The 27,238-nt window shown below is 42.0% G+C and overlaps 1 protein-coding gene across 1 annotated transcript in view; it reads right to left on the bottom strand.

Annotated features, from left to right (window-relative positions):
* fbn2b (fibrillin 2b) overlaps positions 1-27,238 on the bottom strand; it is a 229,559-nt gene that overhangs the window by 148,524 nt on the left and 53,797 nt on the right. Inside the window, exons 3-5 of the mRNA XM_034179854.1 lie at positions 24,356-24,438; positions 24,098-24,199; positions 804-899 (exon numbers count right to left, since the gene is read on the bottom strand). Of these exons, the coding sequence (XP_034035745.1) occupies positions 804-899; positions 24,098-24,199; positions 24,356-24,438 (281 nt within the window). The remainder of the gene's footprint in view (positions 1-803; positions 900-24,097; positions 24,200-24,355; positions 24,439-27,238) is intronic.

Raw genomic sequence — 27,238 nt, 5'->3', positions numbered from 1 at the left:
AATAATGTGTAAATAATTTAGACGTGATTCAGCAGAAGGAGTGCTTTAGTTAAGGCATGTAAAGATTACACTGGGAAACAAATCGTAATCTAGATAACTAGATCAATCTAACTGCGCAGATTAAACAGCTAACAGATACAGAAAAACACCGCTGTGCTCCGGAACAGGAAGTGATACAATACCGCAGTGAGAGCCAACCACCAGTCATCTGCCTGTTTTTTTGGCCACACCTTTTTGCTTAATGAACTTGGTTTGTTTGCTGATTTTGAACTGCCTTTTTGTGTACCGGACCCTGCTGATGACCACAGTAAACTGTCTTAACCCTAAGAGCTTGTTGTCTGAGTCTTGCAATTGTATCCAGCCATCTCTGACTGCAAAACCTGATAACTTTGCCCTTTGACCTGTGACCTGTGACCTTGTAGATTTAATCAGTTCTTGCCTATCAGAATATGAATCTTCAGCAAAAATTTCATAACTGTATATGAAAAATTGTGTGCTCTGGGCTGTTCACAAACAGAGAAACAAACAAACAGGGGCAAAAACATAAGTTGGCAGAGGTTATAAGAGCGATGTGATAAAACCTTTAACCTAAGACACTTTACAGCGGCTGAAAACCTATAAGGTCCAAATGTAATGAAAAGGGAGGGAAATTTGGACAGTTATCCTCACCTTTAAATCTCTTAAAACATTTGGCCATTGTAGCATCTGACTGGTGTGGATATGCACAGGGCACCCCCCCACCCCACACACACACATAGACATTCACATGCAGGTGTGCTGCCTCAACAGCAGCTTGCACTCACGCTGTCCACAGTGGCTGCCTGTGTAGCCCTTCGGGCAGGAGCACGAGTCTTCCGTGCAGGTGCCTCCATTCATGCACCTGATGTTACAGGATTGAACTGTTGAAGAGGAAAAAAATGAGAGGAAAGGAAATTTAAAAAATGCAGCTGTGGTCATGGTAATAAGTTTGCATACATGATTCATGGACATGAGTGTCACAGCAATATTGGACTTTCAATCATTTGTTTGAGCTGTTGTTTTTCTGGGATAGAATGATTGCGCAACATACGTCTCTAATGGATTTTTTGTTTTTGTTTTTGTTTTTGCAGGACCCAACAACTTTAATTGAGCTGTACCAATTTTGCCAAGGAGACTGCTCAAATAACCAACCAGATTTATACCAGTAGCTTGTTGATTGCTACAACAAATTTGCACTCAAGGTAAAAATCTGCTGAGCCAGGGGCTGATCCAGGATTTTATAGGGGGGGGGGGGTAGATCTGCAAATGAGTCAGGTACTACTATGTTACTGTTACTGTTACTTGCAAAAATGAAGAGGTAAAAAGTTCAGAGGAAAAAGAAGAGAATAGAAAAGTATGACACCAACCTTTTTAGCACACATGCCCACGATGACACAGCATAAAAGTGTCTCACCCCTTCACTACTACTACTACTACTACTACTACTATTACTACTACCAAAGTGCTTAATGGCTTATGTCACTTCCCGTATGTCAAAGTATATGTGTGCCAAATTTGGCTCAATTCCGAGGTGTCGTTTGGACAGAGAGACAGTTCAATAATTATCAGCTTATTGTTATTATTATTATTATTATTATTATTATTATTATAATTTTCCTGTCGTGGAACTGGACTTCCTTATATGAACGTTAAATAACTTCCAGACGTGGCACCACATCTAGATCCTGCTTCCACTTCAATTACATTTTCACAAAGCTGCCTCTTCTTTGGAAGCTCGAGCTCAACAGACAAGATCTCAAAGGCCGTGGACCACGAAGTCAAAGTTAATCAACCAGACTGGTGGTCGACAAGTCCCCCAGGGGGGAGAGAACTAGGTACAACAAGACATTCTCACTTCCAACTCGTCACAGTTTGACGTTGGGTCAGTGCACCTTTGTGTCGCTACGTGACGAGTTAGGTAGTGACATGCAGGAAAATGTGTTTCTTCACAGTGGTGCAGTTTCCCTCTGATAACAGACACAACGAGGAGCATTCATCTACGTTTGGATTATGGTTGTGGTTGTGGTTGTGGTTGGGGCTAGGGTTTAGGGCCATATTTCTGTTTCCCCACACCTCACATAGTGACGCAAAAGTGCGACCCAACTCATCACATATTGGCATTTAGTTGAGATGAACCTTTTGTGTCAAAATGTGACAAATTGAGAGTGAGACTGAGTTGGGTACAACTCTATGTCAAAAAAAAAAAAAATCAAAAACAATGACAGGATGTAATTTAATTAAACAGTCATGTAAAGCTGTCGTATTCGGGTATAAAGACGTGAAACAGAACCTTCCTGGCTGGAAGAATTCCTTGCCAGAGTGTGACAATGTTCACTCTCACACATAGCAGCAACTTTTAGAAGCGGTTTTGTTTTTGGAGAAGAGACACCTACAATGGTGGACAATCTTTTTCTTTCATTTCTGTTCAACTAGATATTATCCTCAGCCTGTTTTTATTTCTTTTCCTTCTTCCACTTTTTTTCCCTTAATGCTCTGCCATCTATGTTATTCACAAATTTAACTGTAATTTCCTTTCTTTCTCTCTCTCTCTCTCTTTATCTCTGTTTATCTTTTGAACACTTCTGGCGCGCTGCGCAGAGCTGCACAGAGGAAATAACTGCATTTCATTCTTGCCAAGTTCACCTAATGAGAATTTCTGAGTTTGCAACGTCTGCCGCCGTTTATAATCCGCCCACTTATTCTGGCGCTACACAAACACGATGAACTCTGTGAGTCATGAGTTCTTTGAAGTGCGCCGGTCTTACTGGTAGCTCGCGCAGGACTGACTCAGTCATGTGAGTCACATCGCTAAATGCTCAAATATTTACTGTGGCCCGTGTGTGTGTGTTTTCAGTAAATGCAGGGCAGTGCTGCAATTCACTGAAATTATCACCAAATTTGTGCTTTCTCAATATACTTAAGATATTTAAGCACTAGAACATGTCTCCACATTTGGAAGAAACTTGTGATCGCCTGGAATGTGTATCATGGCAACACATGAATATAAATTACAGTAAACAGTTTGGGTCTTCGGGGTTATGAGTAAATTCCCTCTCTTGTTTTCTCATTTACTCTTGCAGGAGATGATTTGAGTCTTCTCAGATTTCAATGTACACATGTCCAAGGTTACACGCTGTTTCTATTCTCACTTTCTTTCTGTCTTCTCTCAGGCCAACAATGGTGAAATGATGAAATGAAAATGATTGATCAGTCAGTGCAATGATTGATTGCGCTGACTGTTTGTAGTTTTTCTGCAGTGGAACAAACCAATCATTGGAAGCTGAGGGCAACATGGACAAATTCTTCAATGTCAACCTCAAGATCCAAAAAAAAAAAAAAAAAATGATCAAGGAAGAAAAGAGTCAGTTTGGCAGCAATAAAGGACACGTTCATTTTTTTTTACAACCTCAGTCATACTGAAACATTAATATCAATAAAGCCTATTCGTGCCGTCATCATATTTGACAATTCCGTATGACAGAAATATATTCATTTGTATGTTTGTTTTTAGTTTCTAGGACATTTTAATTTCAATTTATTTTTGCACATATAACAATGCTGCCTCAAGACGCTTCACACGAGTAAGGTCTAACCTTACCAACCCCTCGAGCAACCACACAGGTGACAAGTGGTAAGGAAAAACTCCCTCTGGTAGTATTGAGGAAGAAACCTCAAGCAGACCAGACTTAGAGGAGTGACCCATTGCATAGACCATTCTAACAGTTACAAGGTTTTAACAAGAATTTCTTTACAAAAAGAAGAAACAGAAAAAAACAAAGAGTAACAAAAACAGAGTTCTTAACAGAAATTAAAAAGCAGTCCGTCTTGGGTCTTTAGTCTCTGTGCCTCCATGTCTTCAGTAATTAGGTTGTAAATAGGTAGGGCTTCCTGAGGTCACTTCGATGCCCTGGGGTGCAGGGCCAGAATACAGTAAAAGTCTCATCAGTGCATTGACCAGAGAGAAAAAGAGCAGAATCAGTCAGCTGGAAATGACTGCACCTGAGGCATTAATTCACCAGCAGTAAATCAACAAGGAAGCACAGAGAATACTTAGGTGATTGCCGGCAGCTAGCCCTGGGCTTCACTAACAGACCCAGAATTTAGATGTAGTGAGGCTGAAACCTGTTCCATTGTTAATAATAGGAATTAAAAGGAGAGGAAACATAGGCCTATACTACACCAGTATGTTAGTCATACGACAGATGTGTCTGCGGTCTGGACTTGAATGTCTCTACGGAATCTCACTGTTTTATCTCCGCAGGGAGATCGTTCTGCAAAACAGGTGCATGATAAGAAAGAGCCCTGTGCCCTGCCAAATTTTTTTTTTACTTCACAATGTACTCTTGCACCCTGAGAAAAAATCTGACCTCACAGACACAGGAAACCAATGAAGGAAGGCCAAAATCAGTGTAGTGTGGTTGAACTTTTTTCTTCTTGTCAAAATTCTGGCAGCAGCATTTTGAACCAATTGGAGACTCCTAATGCTGGGTTGTGGTAAGAGGGTAAGATATTGCAATAATCCAGTCTAGAGGAGACAAATGCATGGATCAGAGTCTCTGCATCAGCCATAGATGGGATGGAAAGAATTCTTGCAATGTTACAAAGGTGGAAGAAAGCAGTCTTAGTGATTTCTCTAATGTGTAGGTCAAAGGACAATGTTGGATCAAAAATCAACCCAAGGCAATTCACTTTGTCAGTGTGATGTATAATGCATGAGTCCAGGTTAAGTATTAGCTGGTCAAACTGGTGTCTTTGTCTTGTTGGACCAAGGACCATCATTTCCGCCTTCTCCAAATTTAAAAGTAAGAAATTGCTAGGCATCCAGCTTTTCACTGAAGCAAGGCAATCCTCAGAAGTCTTCATGTGTATGAGAATACCAGCAGTTATCGTCGTGTACAACTGAGTATCATCAGCATAGCAATGAAAAGTAATTCCATCATGTTGTATGTGCACAAGGGATGCTGTATGAAGGGAGACAAGCAGGGGGCCTAAGACTGACTGTGGAACCCCATATTTCATGGGAACAAGTTGTGAGGTAATGTTATTTTACACAGTGACAGCGATTGGTTAGGTAAAGTGTCAACCACACAAGAACATTCCCAGCAATCCCAAAGTGATTCTCTAGTCTATCAAGTAATATACAATGATTCATCGTATCCAACACAGCGCTAAGCTTTAACAGTAGCAATCATAGTGATGTCCGAATCCATTGCAAGCAGAAGATCATTTACCACTTTTGTAACAGCTGTCTCTGTGGAATGGTGCATTCTAAATGCAGACTTCAGTGACTCAGTAAGGGGATCCACGAGCTGCTGTGAAACCACTTTTTCAAGAATTTTAGAACACAATGATAGGTTTTGGCCTATAGTTTTTCAGTAGACTGGGGTCAAGGTTAGATTCTGAATCATAGTATAGTTATTGATGCATTCTTGCATTTTCTGATTATGTGAAACAGTGATACCCAACCTTTGTTTCTTGGAACCCCCTAATTATATCTAAGAAATGCTGCACCCCCCACCCCCCCACCCCGGCAAACCTGTGCCCACGCACACATGGACATCCTGAAAAACAGTAATTGTCAGCCAAAAATTATCTTTGTGCGGGGGGTGGGGGGCACAAATGTTTTTAATGTTTTAGTCAAATGTCTATAAGGATATTATTTAATGTGTGCTACAATCAATGCAGCACAGGTATAAACTAGTATAAAATATATTTTGGTTATTCTCATTTTTGCTTGTTGCCACAGTAGATTCAGTGCTGATCCAAACATTGATTTGGCAGAAGTTTTTATGCTGGATTCCCTTCCTAACACAACTCCAGATATACAAGAATGAAGGACAGCTAGCCTTGAAACAAGTACTTTCTGCTTAGGCGCCACTATTATATAAACTTGTATATTTGAAAAAATACAACATGTGGCCACAGCCATATTTTTTAGGTGTTTAGTACCACAAACAAGTCCATGATTTCTAGCATTACATCATTGCTATTTTGAGTATTCCGGTGATTTTTAACCCCCAGAACATCTGCCATATTGATTCTCATGGATTAACTTCCTAAGACAAATCAACAAAATAACAATAACAGTAATAATGCTAAGTTCTCACAAACAAGGCAGTTGTCAAAAGTGAGTACAGTACTCAGAGGTTTGATTTCTAGCAATGTTTTAAAGTCACTTGGGCTGGAAAAAAAAAATGAATTTATCTTTAAGAGTGTTTCTAGCATCCCAAACTATTCCTGATGAAACTTCCTTAATTTGTGTAATGAAAAGAGCAACCTTACATTTTAATGAGTCCTTCCACTTTTAGAACCTTTCCACTTTTATAAGTCACAATAGGTATAATGCCTGTGGAAACAGTGAGTCATAATGAAATCCTACCAAGTCAAGGGCATATCACAACAAAGATACTGATTTGTTTAAAATGGCAATCGGTCACTGGTGAAGAATTCTTGAATAAATTGTAGAATTGGCTTTCACATTTGGATCTGGCAGATCTTGGATGAGGACTGCGCCAGTGTAACATCCTACCTTGTTTAACATTTTCAGGTCATTTTGAGGAGCTGGAGACAGAAGCCAAACTATCAAAACTGCATGTGTGTCTCTGTGGAAACTTGAAAAATGGAAAGGCAGGACCTCAGAAACTGACTGAGAAATTCTGCTGGTACCCTACTGTCTGTAACATGTTTAAGTCAAGTTGGAGGCAACTTTGACTGAGGCAAATGTAGAAAATGGCATTATCACATAATGGTGAATAATACATAAAAAGGAATGGAAGATCCCAGCCTCCCCTGTCAAGGAGAGTGGTTCCTTCCTCTAAATCTGAGGCCGTGGTTCTCAGCAGGAAACCAATGGATTGCCTAGTACAGGTAGGGAATACGGTGTTGCCCCAAGTGAAGGAGTTCAAGTACCTCGGGGTCTTGTTCACGAGTGAGGAGACAATGGAGCGCGAAATTGGCAGGGGAGGTGTTGCATTCACTCTACTGTACTGTTGTGATGAAAAGGGAGCTGAGCCAATAGCTCTCAATCTACTGGTCAATCTTTGTTCCTACTCTTACCTATGGTCATGAGGGTTGGGTCATGACCGAAAGAACTAGATCACGGGTACAAGCGGCCAAAATGGGCTTCCCTAGGAGGGTGGCTGGTGTCCCCCTTAGAGATCGGGTGAGAAGTTCGGTCATCCATGGGGAGCTTGGAGTAGAGCCGCTGCTCCTTCGCTTTGAAAGGAGATAGCTGAGGTAGTTTGGGCATCTGGTAAGGATGCATCCTAGGCGCCTTCCTAGGGAGGTGTTCCAGGCACGTCCACCTGGGAGGAGACCCCGGGGAAGACCCAGACTAGGTGGAGAGATTATATCTCTACACTGGCCTGGGAACACCTCGGGATCCCCCAGTCAGAGGTGGTTAATGTGGCATGGGAAAGGGATGTCTGGGGTCCCCTGCTAGAGCTGCTGCCCCTGCAACCCGATCTCAGATAAGTGGTTGAAGATGAGTGACTGAGAGATCCCAGACTCCTGTATCCTGTGCCCAACTTTGAAAGGGTTCATATTATCTACCTTTTCAGCAAGCTACCAGATCTACACCAAAAAAGGAATGTCTCATAAAGAGATCCATGAGGCCATGGTGATGATATTAGGGGAGAATACCCCATTTTATGCTACAGTTAAATGCTGGTCAACCAAATTCAAAAGGGGCAGAACAAGCATCAAGGATGGAGCAAGATCAGGAAGACCCAGAACTGCCACATCGACCAATATGATCCAGAAGATCCATGATATGGTCCTTGCTGATAGAACAGTAAGTGAGCATCACATAGCCAGTACTGTAGACATTTACCAGGAGAAAGTTCATTTGGTTCTGATGGAAGAGCTGATGAGTGCCAAGGCTTTTCACAGTTGATCAGAAAGGCAGGAGCTTCCAGATGTGCAGGAAGAATCTTCAGCTTTTTGAGGCAGATCCGCAGGGCCGTATATAGGAATGTGAAAGGGGGGGGGGGGTTCAAATCCTTGAGTTGGGGGTCCAGTGGATCGCAGGGCCCCTGGTGGGGTCGAGAGGCAACGCCCTCGTGGGGGGTTCAGGGGGGTGAAGCCCCCCAAAGCAGAAGCTTTTTGAGGATATCGAGGGGTAAAAAGCTACATAAATTTCATTTGAAACCCAAAATGTATCATTTTAGGAAATACATTTTTACATACAAATAGTCCTTGCATGGGATTGGATCAGTTGCCATAACAACCACCCAGGAAGAACCAAGATAACATTAATGCAAACTTTATACCTGCCTCTCAGTTGCGAATGACGCAACCGACAGGCGTGAAAAAACTCACGCATGCGCACGAAGGTTCAAGCTTGGCTGATGCAAGCACACATGATTCAAATCCATATAGTTTTTGCAAAAAATAAAAAGGTCGGATAGTTTTCTAACAGACCTCGTATTTAGTGGTATTAATATTCGCGTTTACATTATGAATATGTACGTATATGTACGTTATGTATTAAAATAGCGGTATTTAATTTGGCGACCTTGTTTAACTCGCGAAATTCGCATAATAAATCCTATGTGAATATTTGCACCTTTACAGTATTTGCAACAGGAAGGAGAAGCTCCCTTTATTTCTCAGCTTATACTTGTACATACAAACATGTTTTTACAAACCAGACAAGTGTAATTGTATGTCTACATGGGTATTTACAAGCCTACTAATCTGTTTGATATCAGAGGAGGATAGGGACCAGGGAGCAAAAATCCTCAACCTCTTTCATTACTTAAGGGATTACTCTGGCAGAGGAAATTGAAACTTGAGGGTGTGTGATAATAGCTGTGTAACAGTTAGTGCTTGTTGCTTATTGTCAATGAAAAGAAAATACATTACGTTGATATCCATATCAGAAAAAAATCAGCAGAAAAAAATCAGCAGAATTCTTGGGGGGTTCGGTTGAACCCCCTGAACCCCCTCTATATATGGGCATGGATCCGGATAACTTCATGTGACAATTCATGACCATGGACGAGACCTGGATCCATCACTATGAACCGGAGTCCAAACAACAGTCGAAGCAATGGAAACATGCGGGTTCTCCTCTGCCACAGAAAGCCAGAGCTGTTTCATCTGCAGGAAAGGTCATGGCCTCTGTCTTCTAGGATGATAAGGACATCATCATGGTGGTCTACCTCCAGAGGGGACAGTCTATCAGTGGGGTCTATTATGCTTTCCTTTTGCAACAATTGAGGGAGAAAACAAAGCAGGAGAGGCGTGTTTCACTAAGACAATGCTCCAGTCTACAGGTCAGTCATCACAATGGCTGCCATTCAAGAATGTGGCTTCAAACTTGTTTCACAACCACCTTATTACCCTGATTTGGCTCCTTCAGACTTCCATCTATTCCATACATGAAAAGGCATCTTGCTCGAACTCATTATAATACAGATAATACAGAGTCATATCTGCAGGGGTTGACTTCCTTGAGCTCCAGGATAAGACCTTCTATGACAACAGTATTAAGGCACTGCAGCGACGCTGGAAAAGGTGTGTGGACTTACATAGGAGAGTATTTTTTATCACTAATGAATAGTGTCTAATTTTCCATTTGTAAATGATGAACTATTAATGATAAACTTTTCTTGAATAGTTTATAGAGAATTAAAAATAATTTATAAATGTTTTATAAAGACATTACATATTTTGTTATTAATAATTATTAAGCCATCTATTTATGTTCTTACCAATGAGTAGCTAATAAAAAGAATGCTTTGTAAATGTTTTACAAGTAGTTATTTAAACATTTACTTACACTTTATAAATGGTTTACTAATGCTTTATAGCATGCAGTTAATATAAAGTGTTGCCCATTACATTAATTCAGTTGTGATTTCTACTTGGTGAGGCTCAAAACTGTTTAATCACCCCTTGAAGTGTAAATTATGCATTCAAAAATATATATCTTAAGTCTCTGAGAAGTGGCCTGTTTTGGGGTCTGTTGTTTTAAATGTGACACATGTCACAGAAGTCCAAATCAAGCCATTTCAGATTTAATTTTGCTCATGGCAAGACAGTTTATGCACATTCAGCATGAAATTCCAAGCATAATTGTAAAAAGAAGACAAAACCAATTTTGCATGATATAACCCCCTTTGTCGGTACGATAGATAGCAGAGACCCACAGAAACACAGGTCCATTCTTCCACTGCGGTGAGGGTAAAAATCCTTGAGGCAAATGTTCTGATTTGGAGAATCGATTTATCCCTGGAATTATTCCACAGCGGCGCAGGATACTGACAATAATCAGCACGCTGACATGCAACATGATCATCTGATACTGATTCTGGCAAAAACACTCAGTTGAAGGGACAACGTTAATCAAATGAAACATGCAGTGTTTTTGGAATAATACTTGCTATTTATAGTTTTGAAAGGAATGAAGGATGTCAGGAGAGAGTTTGGAAACACAGAAGAAAAGCAACTCAGTCCATGTGGCGTGTTGTCTCTAAGACGGACTAAAGGGAATAGTGAGGAGGTGGAGAAGGCAGCACACGAGTGCTGCTGGCGACAGCGGCGCGGGGGGTGGTGATATCATTGGCTAACGTCACATCTCGCTCCCCCTCCTCGTGCCACTTTACCCCCCACAGGTGGAGAGAGATGGTTCCAGCAGTGACCCGTGACTGGACAGCTGCACGTGCACAGAGAGACAGCGTTGGGGTGTCGACGGACCGGTTGTAGCGTGGCCCTACAATGCACCTCTGTGCCTTTCCGTGAGCTTGCACAGATCTGGGTGTTTTTTTTACAAGAGGCTGCAAAACACAGGAAGTCCAGGCCCCGCGTGTTGTGTTTATGTGTGATGGAAAACTGAGGCGCTGTTTTGTCCTATTTACAAACACACCTCAACAGCAAACACATCATACTTTGAGCATGGACGGGCAGAGACGCCAAATACAAGCCTGTGTCTGACGCCATTCAGGCAGCCTTACAGATTTCTTTCCATTCAACAAAACTCACAGTCCTGGAACATGTTTTCAAATTAACAAGTCATCAATTTTCTGTGTCAATTAGATCGATGCAGTACTTTTGACAAACTCCAAACAGGACGCAGAAGTGCATTAATATTGACACAAGATGAACTACGTGGTGACAGGATGGCTTCTAATTAAATAGGCTGGTCTCTGCTTTCCCAGAGCGCACTAGTGCTGCTATAGTCTGCAGCCAGTAAAAGCATGGTAGTTTAAAAACAGCTGTTTCCCAGCACATCAGCACATACAGGAACATCCACAGTTATGGATATGGTGGAACACAATAAGGGTATAAAGATGACCTGATGTGATCTGTCACACAACTGCCCAAATTATCAGTGGGTTTATTACAAGGTTGACTAACAACATGAAGTCTCGTCTGCATGTCTGGAAATGGACATGCAATGTCGAATTATCAGCAACTCAGGAGTTCAAATTATTAAACAAACAGAGAAGCTTTTGACCTTGACTTACTTTTATAAGGGTCAGAGCGCCCTTGTTTTTTCACTTGAGGTCACCACAGCAGAACCAGGGCGGAGATGCATGTTGATTTGGCACAGGTTTTACGCCAGCTGCCCTCCACATTACATGGAGGAACCTTCTGCACTGAAACCAAGTGCACTAACCACTTGGCCTCCACGCCTGCATGGGCGTAGCCAATATGAAAGCAATTCCTGGAAACATTGATGATTATTGAGGTAACAAGGTTTTTTCCATGACCTACTTTTAAATAGATCACAAGGGTCAGCGAGGTCACAAGGGTCAAAAAGCCCTCACGTGATCTGATTCAAGATTCTGGTCCAGGGAGTATGTGTGCCTGATATGAAAGCGATTCCTGATAACTCTGATGTATAATTGAGGTGACAAGGTGCGTTTTAGATGCACGCATGAAACTACCCATTTTAATGTTCCAAAAAAAAAAAAAAAAACTGGCTGCAGACAGATTTTCTATTTCTGTTCAGTGGCACAAAGAAGCTGAACAAATTGCAGACATATTGATTACATATGCATATCACAGCTTTACTTCATTAACAGGCACTCAGACTTCTGGTTCACATTCACGCTCATTTTCCAATTCACTGATTCATGCAGTATTTAACCGCACACATCCCGCCACTCCAGCACCAGAACATCTAACTCTCATGCCATTCATTTTCCATGTTTGACCTCCAGTTGCTGACTCTTGTGATTTTCTCGTGTCTCCTGATTTTTGCAAGCCGTCATTTGACACTGTTTCCTACTATGTTTGCTAACTGTGTTTTGATGCTGCTTCGACTCTTGAATCACCTCACTGCTCCTTCCACTTTGCCCTGTGCACTGCATTTGTTGTGTACCTGTTTAACTGGATTATTCACTTTTTGAAGCCCCCAAGATCTCTACATTTATAAACTGTTCTCTTGCAGTTTACTAATCACAACCAGTACTCAGTAAATACATTGAATTGTACCTGTCTGTGCTGTTCTCTGTATTGGGGTCTCCAGCTGTGCTATTTCTGACACAATGTGAAGTCACAAATGTGCTAATTTAGTTAAACGTCTGCACTTCACCAGCAAAAAAAAAAAAAGAAGAAAAAAAAAGAAACATTGAATTATACAATGCAATTAAGATGCTTCCAAACTGATCATCGTAAAGCTGTAATTTCTTCCTAGTTGAACTGCATCATTTGGATAAATGGTAGAAAAGCAGACTCTGGGAGTGTGCACATTTAGGATCTGCACTGAGGAATGTTTGTCTTCTGTTTTATACAAGATAAACAGCTTTCAACGTATTACTGTGATTTGTCAAATGCAGTTAGCACAGAGAATACAGCTCACGAATTTTACATCAAACACAGCTTGACAACTGAATATAAGCTAATATTCTCAACTTAAACAATGTAAAACATGTCCCTGCTAAATACTGCACAATAAAAACATTTAGCTTAATTAGTATTCAGTAGTAGTTGTGATAAAACTTCCAAAGACAAGAGACAGCAAACAAATTGCAGTAAAAGAAATATTTAAAACAGGATTACTTGTTGGCCAGAGAGATGACTAACCGTGACCAAAGAAGAGCTTTTAGGCAACCTAAAATTCTGATGAAAAGTATTGTTTCCCAATCTTTGTATGTCATAATATTTTTATCATGATAATGTACATAAATTCTGAATATAATAATGTGTTGGGCAGGTAGCTGAGTGGATAAGGAGTTGTCCTGCCAATTTGTAGACCTGGGTTTGAATCCTACTCATGCTACCTGTTTATGTCCTTTGACAAGACCCTTAAGCCCAGGTTACACATAGATGGTTTTGTCAGCGGGCAGTACTTAGACCGAAGTTCGTGGTAGTTCCGGCTGTTTTCGCGGTGGAAAGGGGCGGAGCATTTCGCCGGCGTTTTGAGCGCCGTACTAGCCGCAAATGCACGGATAAAACGCCGCTAAATCCGCCGAATAAAGCGGCGTTTTGATGCCGTAGCATCCGGCACACGTCAGGCAACGGGGGTTAATACCCAGTTCTATCCTTTACAATCGCAGGTTAAGACGCGCGTGGGAATGGCGGTGTTCTGCTGCCGCCGATAATGTCCTGTGTACCGCTGGATTTATCCAGGCAAATCCTGCGTTACTCCAGGAACTTTTGCATATAGGCACCGCCCGCAGAGTATAATAGGCTGAAGCAGCTGTCAATGCAGGGGGAGGGAGCTCATCTCTCACTCATCTCTCAGCCTTTTATTCTCCTTTCCTTTTTCCCTCCTCAATGTGTTGCTCGTCTCCACTACAGGGCTCTCCTCTGCTTCTGAACCAGACCTCTTGGTTTTTGCATTTACGCAATATCTCTAAAATCAGAAAGGTCTTGTCTTGTGGAACCAGCTCCCAATTCAGATCAGGGAGACAGACACCCTCTCTACTTTTAAGATTAGGCTTAAAACTTTCCTTTTTGCTAAGCTTATAGTTAGGGCTGGATCAGGTGACCCTGAACCATCCCTTAGTTATGCTGCTATAGACGTAGACTGCTGGGGGGTTCCCATGATGCACTGTTTCTTTCTCTTTTTGCTCTGTATGCACCACTCTGCATTTAATCATTAGTGATCGATCTCTGCTCCCCTCCACAGCATGTCTTTTTCCTGGTTCTCTCCCTCAGCCCAACCCAGTCCCAGCAGAAGACTGCCCCTCCCTGAGTCTGGTTCTGCTGGAGGTTTCTTCCTGTTAAAAGGGAGTTTTTCCTTCCCACTGTAGCCAAGTGCTTGCTCACAGGGGGTCGTTTTGACCGTTGGGGTTTTACATAATTATTGTATGGCCTTGCCTTACAATATAAAGCACCTTGGGGGCAACTGTTTGTTGTGATTTGGCGCTATATAAAAAAATTGATTGATTGATTGATTGATTGGTAAGTCCTTTCCACTGCCAGTTTACTTTTAGGAGGCATACTGGAGCTTCTCTGCAAAAATATCTGGAGCTGGCCGCGAGTGAGAGGCCTGCATGCAGCACGCTAGTGTTTTTATATTATCTTGCTTGCCTCTACTGGTGGTTGGCTCTCACTGTGGTATTGTATCACTTCCTGTTCCGGAGCACAGCGGTGTTTTGCTGTATCTCTTAGCTGTTTAATCTGCGCAGTTAGATTGATCTAGTTACCTAGATAACGATTTGTTTCACAGTGTAATCTTCACGTGCCTTAACTAAAGCACTCCCTCTGCTGAATCACCTCTAAATTATTTACACGTTATTCACTTTGCGTGTTTTTAGGAATCCGCTAGCTTAGCGCAGCTACTAGCTCTTAGCCGGTTTTAGCATGGCGGCTCTTCTCCTGTCTCTCCCGCACTTTTCTGCTCTGGGTGTGAAATGTTTAGTTATTCGTCGGCCTCCTTTAGTAGTAATGGTACTTGTAATAAGTGTAGCTTATTTGTAGCTTTGGAGGCCAGGCTGGGTGAATTGGAGACTCGGCTCCGCACCGTGGAAAATTCTACAGCTAGCCAGGCCCCTGTAGTCGGTGCGGACCAAGGTAGCTTAGCCGCCGTTAGTTTCCATCTGGCAGATCCCGAGCAGCCGGGAAAGCAGGCCGACTGGGTGACTGTGAGGAGGAAGTGTAGCCCTAAACAGAAGCCCCGTGTACACCGTCAACCCGTTCACATTTCTAACCGTTTTTCCCCACTCGGCGACACACCCACCGAGGATCAAACTCTGCTAAGCGTAAATTTGGTAAGATTGTAATTCACGTCGGCAGTAATGACACCCGGTTACGCCAATCGGAGGTCACTAAAATTAACATTGAATCGGTGTGTAACTTTGCAAAAACAATGTCGGACTCTGTAGTTTTCTCTGGGCCCCCTCCCAATCGGACCGGGAGTGACATGTTAGCCGCATGTTCTCCTTGAATTGCTGGCTGTCTGAGTGGTGTCCAAAAAATGAGGTGGGCTTCATAGATAATTGGCAAAGCTTCTGGGGAAAACCTGGTCTTGTTAGGAGAGACGGCATCCATCCCACTTTGGATGGAGCAGCTCTCATTTCTAGAAAATCTGGCCAATTTTCTTAAATCCTCCAAACCGTGACTATCCAGGGTTGGGACCAGGAAGCAGAGTTGTAGTCTTACACACCTCTCTGCAGCTTCTCTCTGCCCCTGCCATCCCCTCATTACCCCATCCCCGTAGAGACGGTGCCTGCTCCAGACTACCAATAACCAGCAAAAATCTATTTAAGCATAAAAATTCAAAAAGAAAAAATAATACAGCACCTTCAACTGCACCACAGACTAAAACAGTTAAATGTGGTCTATTAAACATTAGGTCTCTCTCTTCTAAGTCCCTGTTAGTAAATGATATAATAATTGATCAACATATTGATTTATTCTGCCTTACAGAAACCTGGTTACAGCAGGATGAATATGTTTGTTTAAATGAGTCAACACCCCCGAGTCACACTAACTGCCAGAACGCTCGTAGCACGGGCCGAGGCGGAGGATTAGCAGCAAGCTTCCATTCCAGCTTATTAATTAATCAAAAACCCAGACAGAGCTTTAATTCATTTGAAAGCTTGACTCTTAGTCTTGTCCATCCAAATTGGAAGTCCCAAAAAACAGTTTTATTTGTTGTTATCTATCGTCCTCCTGGTCGTTACTGTGAGTTTCTCTGTGAATTTTCAGAATTTTTGTCTGACTTAGTGCTTAGCTCAGATAAGATAATTATAGTGGGCAATTTTAACATCCACACAGATGCTGAGAATGACAGCCTCAACACTGCATTTAATCTATTATTAGACTCAATTGGCTTTGCTCAAAATGTATATGAGTCCACCCACCACTTTAATCATATCTTAGATCTTGTTCTGACTTATGGTATGGAAATTGAAGACTTAACAGTATTCCCTGAAAACTCCCTTCTGTCTGATCATTTCTTAATAACATTTACATTTACTCTGATGGACTACCCAGCAGTGCGGAATAAGTTTCATTACACTAGAAGTCTTTCAGAAAGCGCTGTAACTAGGTTTAAGGATATGTTTCCTTCTTTATGTTCCCTAATGCCATATACCAACACAGTGCAGAGTAGCTACCTAAACTCTATAAGTGAGACAGATTATCTCGTCAATAGTTTTACATCCTCATTGAAGACAACTTTGGATGCTGTAGCTCCTCTGAAAAAGAGAGCTTTAAATCAGAAGTGCCTGACTCCGTGGTATAACTCACAAACTCGCAGCTTAAAGCAGATAACCCGTAAGTTGGAGAGGAAATGGCGTCTCACTAATTTAGAAGATCTTCACTTAGCCTGGAAAAAGAGTCTGTTGCTCTATAAAAAAGCCCTCCGTAAAGCTAGGACATCTTACTACTCATCACTAATTGAAGAAAATAAGAACAACCCCAGGTTTCTTTTCAGCACTGTAGCCAGGCTGACAAAGAGTCAGAGCTCTATTGATCTGAGTATTCCTTTAACTTTAACTAGTAATGACTTCATGACTTTCTTTGCTAATAAATTTTAACTATTAGAGAAAAATTACTCATAACCATCCCAAAGACATATCGTTATCTTTGGCTGCTTTCAGTGATGCCGGTATTTGGTTAGACTCTTTCTCTCAGATTGTTCTGTCTGAGTTATTTTCATTAGTTACTTCATCCAAACCATCAACATGTCTATTGGACCCCATTCCTACCAGGCTGCTCAAGGAAGCCCTACCATTATTTAATGCTTCTATCTTAAATATGATCAATCTATCTTTATTAGTTGGCTATGTACCACAGGCTTTTAAAGTGGCAGTAATTAAACCATTACTTAAAAAGCCATCACTTGACCCAGCTATCTTAGCTAATTATAGGCCAATCTCCAACCTTCCTTTTCTCTCAAAAAATTCTTGAAAGGGTAGTTGTAAAACAGCTAACTGATCATCTGCAGAGGAATGGTCTATTTGAAGAGTTTCAGTCAGGTTTTAGAATTCATCATAGTACAGAAACAGCATTAGTGAAGGTTACAAATGATCTTCTTATGGCCTCAGACAGTGGACTCATCTCTGTGCTTGTTCTGTTAGACCTCAGTGCTGCTTTTGATACTGTTGACCATAAAATTTTATTACAGAGATTAGAACATGCCATAGGTATTAAAGGCACTGCGCTGCGGTGGTTTGAATCATATTTATCTAATAGATTACAATTTGTTCATGTAAATGGGGAATCTTCTTCACAGACTAAGGTTAATTATGGAGTTCCACAAGGTTCTGTGCTAGGACCAATTTTATTCACTTTATACATGCTTCCCTTAGGCAGTATTATTAGACGGCATTGCTTAAATTTTCATTGTTACGCAGATGATACCCAGCTTTATCTATCCATGAAGCCAGAGGACACACACCAATTAGCTAAACTGCAGGATTGTCTTACAGACATAAGGACATGGATGACCTCTAATTTCCTGCTTTTAAACTCAGATAAAACTGAAGTTATTGTACTTGGCCCCACAAATCTTAGAAACATGGTGTCTAACCAGATCCTTACTCTGGATGGCATTACCCTGACCTCTAGTAATACTGTGAGAAATCTTGGAGTCATTTTTGATCAGGATATGTCATTCAAAGCGCATATTAAACAATATGTAAGACTGCTTTTTTGCATTTACCGCAATATCTCTAAAATTAGAAAGGTCTTGTCTCAGAGTGATGCTGAAAAACTAATTCATGCATTTATTTCCTCTAGGCTGGACTATTGTAATTCATTATTATCAGGTTGTCCTAAACGTTCCCTGAAAAGCCTTCAGTTAATTCAAAATGCTGCAGCTAGAGTACTGACGGGGACTAGAAGGAGAGAGCATATCTCACCCATATTGGCCTCTCTTCATTGGCTTCCTGTTAATTCTAGAATAGAATTTAAAATTCTTCTTCTTACTTATAAGGTTTTGAATAATCAGGTCCCTTCTTATCTTAGGGACCTCATAGTACCATATCACCCCAATAGAGCACTTCGCTCTCAGACTGCAGGCTTACTTGTAGTTCCTAGGGTTTGTAAGAGTAGAATGGGAGGCAGAGCCTTCAGCTTTCAGGCTCCTCTCCTGTGGAACCAGCTCCCAATTCGGATCAGGGAGACAGTCACCCTTTCTACTTTTAAGATTAGGCTTAAAACTTTCCTTTTTGCTAAAGCTTATAGTTAGAGCTGGATCAGGTGACCCTGAACCATCCCTTAGTTATGCTGCTATAGACTTAGACTGCTGGGGGGTTCCCATAATGCACTGAGTGTTTCTTTCTCTTTTTGCTCTGTATGCACCACTCTGCATTTAATCATTAGTGATTGATCTCTGCTCCCCTCCACAGCATGTCTTTTTCCTGGTTCTCTCCCTCAGCCCCAACCAGTCCCAGCAGAAGACTGCCCCTCCCTGAGCCTGGTTCTGCTGGAGGTTTCTTCCTGTTAAAAGGGAGTTTTTCCTTCCCACTGTCGCCAAGTGCTTGCTCATAGGGGGTCGTTTTGACCTTTGGGGTTTTTACGTAATTATTGTATGGCCTTGCCTTACAATATAAAGCACCTTAGGGCAACTGTTTGTTGTGATTTGGCGCTATATAAATAAAATTGAATTGAATTGAATATTGACCGCCGCCTATCGGCCGTTTGGAACGCCGTTAACCGGGAGGTGGCATTTAGAACGATGTACTGTCCGCTAGCGCCGCCATTTTGTCTGCCTCTGTCGCCAGTTAAAACGCCTTTGAGGATGCCGATGTGGGCTCTATCGCCGTTTTACACTCCGTTAATTAGGGATACAACGCCGGCCGCCAATTACGGCGGTGTAAACTGCGGCACTACAGGAAGGAGCAGGATGACACTGCGATTAAAAAGTATCAACGCCGTTGTTTGCGTTGTCTCCATACAGGAGCGCTCCTGGAATTATTCGACATGTTGAATAATTTTTTCGACGATTCCCGGTAAAGCCAGAACTAAGCCACGCCCCCTAGTGCCGGCATTGACAACGGTGTTTGATCCTTAAGATGGCCAAAAACTCTTCCGGGACACTTCCGGGAGCTCTTACCGTCTATGTGTAAATGGGGCTTTAATCTGCATTGTCTCAGTCCGCCCAGCTATACATGGGTACCACCCTCAGCTGAGGAAGCAACCTGCATTGGACTGGCATCCCATCCAAGGGAGTCATAGACTCTCATCTACTTGATCCTAACCTCTTTGAGGTACTGCAGTCTGCATTTAGAACACACCATTCCACAGAAACAGCTCTTACTAAAGTGGTTAAACTTCAAACATATGGAAAATAATGTTTCCCCTCACAAGAATTTTTCAAAGAAGACAATGCATTTTTGAGAAATCTTCCGAAAAATCAAACAAAATAAAAGCTGGGGACCAAACCTTAACCTTCTCAGTGAAGGCACGAAAATGAGTGTGGACTACAATTACAGGCTCAGGTAATAACTTCACATTTCTCCTTCATACAACAGCGAGTGTCCTAATTTATAAAATGCTGGCTCCACCTTGTGCAAAGGACTACAAGGTGTATTGCGTAATACAGAAATAGTATAGTCATCACTTTTATTTGGTTCAGGAACATCCTATAAAGGCTTTTTAGTACAGAACACCAGCCAAGCATGTCGCAGGACATTCACAGAAGCTGCCAGTGGTCTGACGTTGAGACCTCTACTATAGACTTTCAGGTCCTTAAGCTGTTCAACTTTAAAATTCCAGGGTGCGGTTTCATAATGCAGTCTAATCTTGTTTTGTCAAAAAACTCACTTAATTGACTTTTTTATTTTAGTTGTTGCACAAAGCGCTGAGTCAGCGAAAGTTTCACGTTACCCAAATAAAGTTTTTAGCCTGGTAAAGAGGAACCTAAACCTTATTTTAGTCGACAAAACTTCTTATCTTAAGTCAAATAATGGCAGCTGTCATGTACCAACACTTTGATGGAACACTCGAGTACCCATACGTCACTCATATTCCTTCAAAAGGAGAGCTTCCTCTGCTTTTGGCTGTGGTTGCAGCAGACGAATGTTATGATGTCTTTGTGACAGTTCTCACACAAGCCACCAGGTGTTGCTGTTACGATGAGCAGCGTTGTGTGCACAAAAAGGCTTGACGGAAGTGTAGAAAAAGAATCTGATGAGTGAAACTGCCAGGCTAAGAGCTAAGCACGTAATTCTGCTGTTTGTGTTGTGTGGGCCGCTGAAGAGGAGGTACTGCTGGCCCACCACCACCAGAGGGCGCCCTGCCTGGAGTGCGGGCTCCAGGCACCAGAGGGCGCCGCCGCCTCATAGGAGCAGCCGGGGTGACAGCTGTCACTTATCACCGACGACAGCTGTCATCAATCACCAGATCTACAGAGGTATATCAGCAAGATGGCATCTCCACCTCATTGCTGAGATATCGCTCTACTAAGGAGGTAATATTCTCAGCTGACTGTGTTTATTGACAGGAATATCTGTTACTTGTGTGAGTTGGACAGTATTCATTCTGTTCCTTTTTTCGACGAGAGGTGGAGGTGGTTTTCCACCGTACGTATTGCTGGGTGCACACGCACCCACTTCTAACTGTGTTTGCTCCTCGCCAGCAGTACCAGATCCGACACGCGGAGGCAGTGGCCACCTGGGAGTTCGGGACTTGGCGCTCCAGTATTCCCGGGGTTCGGTGGCGGAGGAAAATCGTGTGGTTCCGGTTCGACCTTCGGACCGATGTCTCCTATCTTCGAGCCTGCCCACATGACATCTTGTATTTGACTTCATTCACTATTGTAATCTGTTGTTGTGCATTTTCACAACAGTAAAGTGTTGTATTTGGCTTTATCCATTGTCCGTTCATTTGCGCCCCCTGTTGTGGGTCCGTGCTCCTACACTTTCCCAACAGTTTGTATGTGTCCGTAAATGTTAATAAAGCCAGTTAATGAAACAAATGCTGGGCAGTTAATGACAACAACGATCCCGGAAACGAACACAACTGTAGCGCATTGGAGCGTCTCTTGGCAACGGCATGTGTGAGGCTGTTATGCCTGTGAAAACCATTGACTAAGGTAAGATTGCTAATCTACAAGTTTAACCCTCAATGTGAAACGGTGATTAGACAGATAATGTTGGGCGACTAACTGTAGTCGACTAAGTAAAGGCCCCCTGACACGAGCATGTCTTTGATTCACGCAGTAGCACGCACGCCGTTGTGATGATCCCAACCACTGTGATCCCAGCTGGACGCCGTTCTTTGTTCTACCATCTGCCACGCACTCTACGCTGGACGCTGTGTATATAAAATGATTATTTTGTGTCGGATTAATCATTTTCCTCTGCAAATTGGCCGTTGAAAATGGCTGTAATCACTTCCTGAATCACAGAGGACACTCCAGCTTCAGCCATTCGCATGTGCAGCGCCTAGCAAGCTGCAGAAAGCATTTGGAGCCATCTAAAAAGGTAATTATTTGTCATGTTTACATTGTCATGGCTTGGTAAACAGTTGTTTGTTCTTTCCTTCTTGTGTGCAGCTGTTAAAGTGTGTTTTTTATAGATTCAAGTTCTTGTTATAATCGTTCAGACGAGCTGCACTCTGAAGTGATCCGCTGACGTCACCACTTTCTCCGTTCACTTCTTCTTTACTCCACTTGACGAGCTGTACATCGTGTTGGCGATTAGATTGCGCCACATAGCACGACATTTATGCGTGAAAAAGTTTCTGAGCATTTCAAAATTCTCTGTGCGCAATAGCACGCACTGGCGCCCATCTCACATTCAGTCTACACCCGTTAAAGACGAGTTTACTCTCCAGCACGACACAATCGTGCTAGTGCATGAGTCAGACATGCTCATGTCAGGGGGCCTTAAGTTTAGTAGACTGAAAGATTAGCCTGCTTTATGAAACTGGGTCTTGGGTGTTCAGAACATGCCTTTTATAGTGATCCATGCATTCTAATAGACTACAAATCATATTCCCCTGACCAATCGTGAATAAATAAAGGTGCCTGGGAATCCAAAATGATGACCTAAACTGATCTGAGTGTTTCCTGGGAAAAGGGTGAAAATCAGAAAGCATGACAATCCATTAGATCCAGCTGTGGTGAAATCTCACTCTAATTTATCACTGGACTTTCCTGTGTTGAGCTATGAAGTCATGCTTGCCCTGAAGAACATGACTTCCTAGTTCTTGCCAAAGTACTGACATTGCAGGAGACTTTACAGTATCTTTCCCCACAGGTCAGAATCAGCTTTTTTTCCCACCACTCCCTGTCCTTCCTCAAAGGATCAACCTTACGCCTGGTCTAGACACATTTGTGGACTTCTATTTGTGTGAGCATGCACATATTTCACCCCCTCTGTAGGTGAAGTTAAACACGTCGCTCTCCTATAAAAGCACACATCCTGACCAGTCTGAAACTAAACCCAGCAGTCTGATCTGAGACCACCAGACTCTCTGCTTTAATCCTGGAAAACCCTGTGACCTGCAGTGTTCGGTACAAGCCTGGGACTTGAGATGCTGTTATTACACTGGCCACAGAACTATTCTGGGTCTCAAGGGAGAAGGGTGGGGCCATTAAAGTTGGAAAACAGCCTGCCAATTGGATCAGTAGGAACTGAAACTGACCACTTTAACTTTCCCACATCTACTGTATGTAGGGTCAATGTCTTTAATGGCTTTCTCCACACCATAACCTGATCCTGCTCCTCTCCACTCAAACCCCTTTTATTTCAAGTCTTATGTTGCTCTATGCATCCAACTCCTTTTCCTTCTCTTCATTTTTACCAACATATTCCTAATCTCTTCTTATCACATGTCCAAATGGCCTAAACCCGCTTTCCTGTACTTAAATACAACTCCTACTTTTGTTGGACTTCAGATTCTGTCATTTCTTATGTCCAGCTTTGCAACTCTATACATCTATCTCAATGTTTTCATTTCTACCATAACAAACGTCTTCCCGTGCACTCCCTTCACTATCCAAGTCTCAACCCCATACACCATTGCTGGTGTTACTACCGTTTCATAAACCTGACCCTTTACTTTATAACTCTTGGTATGTTCTTCCATTTGTTTGACTTGGTATTCCACTTAGTGGGTTATTTCGGTACCCAATTCCTCATCACTGACTACAAATAATCCTCTACATTTTGGACATGAGGTACATTTCTCTGGGCATGATCCACCAAGCAGGCACATCAATGTTGAGGACCATAGTCACTGGACGAGGCCAACGGGATGGCCGTTGGACGCGTAGAATCTTGTCTGTAACTCCAGTACTGGGTCTAACCTGAGTTACTGCTCCCTCCTTAATGTCCTAAGCAATCCTTGCATCCTTCTGTAGTAGCCCTTTCTCCTTCATGCAACCATGTGACATCATTACTATATTTACCATTAACATGATTACCACGATAGTTTTCTAGAAATTTCAGCAATCTATCTACTAGAAGTTCAGTAAAGTGACCTTTTGTCAAAGATTGAAAGTTTGTTCAAGTTTCTCCATGGGAGCTCAGCCATCATACTTATCCAAAAACAACCTCATACATTGGAAGGAGCCTTAAGTGTTCAAATGTTGAGATTTGTTGTGTTACATACCATTTACATGCTGATGAACGCATTCATCTACTTTAATTTTGTCAGTCAGCATCCAATGATAATGTTTAAGTAGAATCTTAATTTGTGAGTGCTGAGTCACTTTATTACTCACCTCCTGCTGTTGCTCCACAGCTGGGAGAGAGCTGGCCATTTGAACAGGTACACATGTTGGGTCTGGAGCAGAAGCCATCGCCACATGAATTCCTGCAAATAGCTGGAAACAGGAAAAGGAACAGAGGAGAGATTTATTGAAAATGTGGCACATTTTTCATCTGTGTAGCCAAAGATAGCACCATAAAAGAATGATCCTTTGGCTGTTTATTGTGTTCTCCACTGGGTTTCTGGCATCATATTGTATAAAACCACTTACGGACAATGCACTGGTTTCCCCCCGGCAGGGTCTTCCAGCCTGGACAGCAGTATGAATGGAAGCGAGAGCCACATACATTTGGTCTAATAAAGTAAAAAAGAGAGAGACCAGACAATCTCATTAGTCACTCAAAACTCCCACACAAATCTTATAAACAAATATGTAGAGTTATGACTGCATTCACCCCTGTTGAGCCAGAGTAAACAAAAAAATTTTGATTCAAAGACTCCTCAAATGATGGATGGAGGTATTTTCAGGCAGGGAGGTGGGAAAGGAAATGCAGGGTCGATGATAGGAGGAGCAGCATTTTGTATTCATTCATTGGCTGGAGTCAAATCTTCAAAGACAGGATTTATAAAGTCCTCCTATCTGCCAAATCCCATGCCTGTTTGTGTGCCTTGCTGGCATATATCCAGCATAATTCTCCACTCCTTATTCTTACTGGTTGAAAGTCAGTGGCAAACTTTGACCCTGTTCAACAGATGTAAGACTCGTCACAGTTTATAGAGTGTCTGATTGACCACAAAGCTTTCCTCTGAGGAAATGCCTAAACCACAACTAAGGATGACTGGCTCTGGTCACACACTGACACAGACATCCTACATGACTGATGACTGCAACCGCCTTACAAGATAATGGGGCTTTAATCTCGGTATTCTATAAATAATTATACACACAGTTTTAACACACATTAACTACAGAACTTTTCATTCCCAGCATACTCAAAATGTATGCTTTATATGGAAGTATTTACGGGTCAAATGAAATAGCCCAAGATGCTGCATGAACCTGTTCAACAAGCTGAGGGCATTCCAAATATGTGGTTGGATAATGATATCCTTTGTGACTTTCCAAAGCGTGTAATGATGGGTAAAAAGATCGTCATCTGTGCTGGCGGTTAGCTGCTTGCATTTGCCAATTGCATGATGATGAACTGATGAGCCTCAGCTTGGTAAATTGGGTTAAAGTCTGATCCAGTCACTTGTGGTGAAATCATTTACTACATGGTCCATATCTCTTTGGCTTATACAAAATTAATGACTTTAATTAAAGAATGCAGAATTATACAGTGGCATTGACATAAATTTTCAACTATTTTGGAGCAACAATACAAATATTAATTTTAATTTTACACTGCATGACCAATGAGTCACATTACTGTCAAAAATGTATTCAAAAAAATACCACAAAGGAGTTTTAAAAATGACATTCCAATTTGAAACGACTCAGTGACATCTGTAATTTGACTTTTTTGCCTGGCTACCAATCCCATATTCAAAACTGTTAATTTACAATGATAAAGAATTTAGAAAAGTAACAACACCTCAGGTGTTGTGGTTTTAGCGAGCTAGCACCCCAAGATGCAGGACAGCCAGGATACAAGGGCGTGTTTATTCTTCCAATGTGACAGTGATTTAACAATGAACAGGATGATCAAACGTGACAGGAACTCTCAAACTACAAAAGACTAAAACGAGGGACTAACCAGAAAACAACTGACAGAAAACACAGCAGGGTGCAAACACTTACAAACTGGATACCCAAGGTGGAGACTGATAGGTCACGTGGTAGAGAGCAAAGACAAATGTAATCAGCCGCCAAACAACAGTGACAAGGGAGAGTCTTAAATGCAACTCAAGTAATTAACAACAGGTGTAACAAAAGGGTGAACAGAAATGCCGGGACATGAGGAGAAAATAAAGGAATACACAGAGATACAAAATAAACGTACAACCCATGGTAAGTGGAAAATAAAACCAAAACCTGAAATATCAAACTAAGACATAAAGTGCACAAAACTGCAAAAAACAATGAGAAACAAACAGACAACACAATGTGGCAACGACACAGAGATGTATAACAAACAGTGGCAAAACCCGACACCTAACATCCCGAACTGCACACAGAGAAATAAAGGTGGGACACAAGACAATCTTACAAACTACCTGTAGAACAGAACAGCATGAATAACAATGGACCAGAGGACAGTTGGAGGGGACAACATAAAGACAGGCACACATACGAACGACATGACACACACATGCACACACAGGGGAGCAAACCCATGGATGACATTTCCACACACCCACATGACAGAGACAACCACACACATACACACACACACACACATTAGTAGCTGGGACATGCAGCTGGGTGCCATACCTCGACACGCACGCTCATACCTTCACATGCTCAAACACGCACACAGCAAAGACACAACGGAGACACACACACAGATGACAAAGAGAGGTAGATATGCTCACACATCCACACACCAAAACACAGACGCAGACGGGGAGCGTGCCCACACACACTCAAACACGACTGACAGATCAGGACAATCCAAACACAGATAAGGATAAAATCAGTCAATTAAAAGATGCAACACAGGTCATAATGCACATATAAACCGTGCTCCGATATTCACAATTTGATGTATCCGCACAATCCTGAACTGTCCATCAGGTACCATGCAGCAGCACAGCATGTGGCACTTTCCTTTTCATGGAGACTCCAGAACAGTGTTCAAAACACAGTTGTTCAAAAAGATTTGTAATATTCCAAAGCAGGGTTTTGAGTTCGCCATCACTAATCTACAATACAGACTTGACTCTTTTTTTCCAGTCAATGCACATGAGAAACCAAGAAGAATGAAACCTGTATCACAATGATGAGGAAAGCAGGCAAATATTTAATAATCTACATGACTGCTATTTTGCAACTGCCCTTCTTACAGATTTTTGGAATGATGGTATCGTCTGGAGTTGGTTGTTAAATTATTTGAAAATAAAAACAATATTCCCCCTCTGCCATGACATTACAAAAGAGTGATGAGAGGTACCCTGTGATTCTTAATATTCTATTATGGAACAATCCAACTTG

This window comes from Thalassophryne amazonica, chromosome 10, assembly GCF_902500255.1.
Source record: "Thalassophryne amazonica chromosome 10, fThaAma1.1, whole genome shotgun sequence".
In the NCBI taxonomy this organism is placed as follows: domain Eukaryota; kingdom Metazoa; phylum Chordata; class Actinopteri; order Batrachoidiformes; family Batrachoididae; genus Thalassophryne; species Thalassophryne amazonica.
Note: the sequence above shows the minus strand (reverse complement) of the source record. Positions and strands in the feature narration are given on the sequence as shown.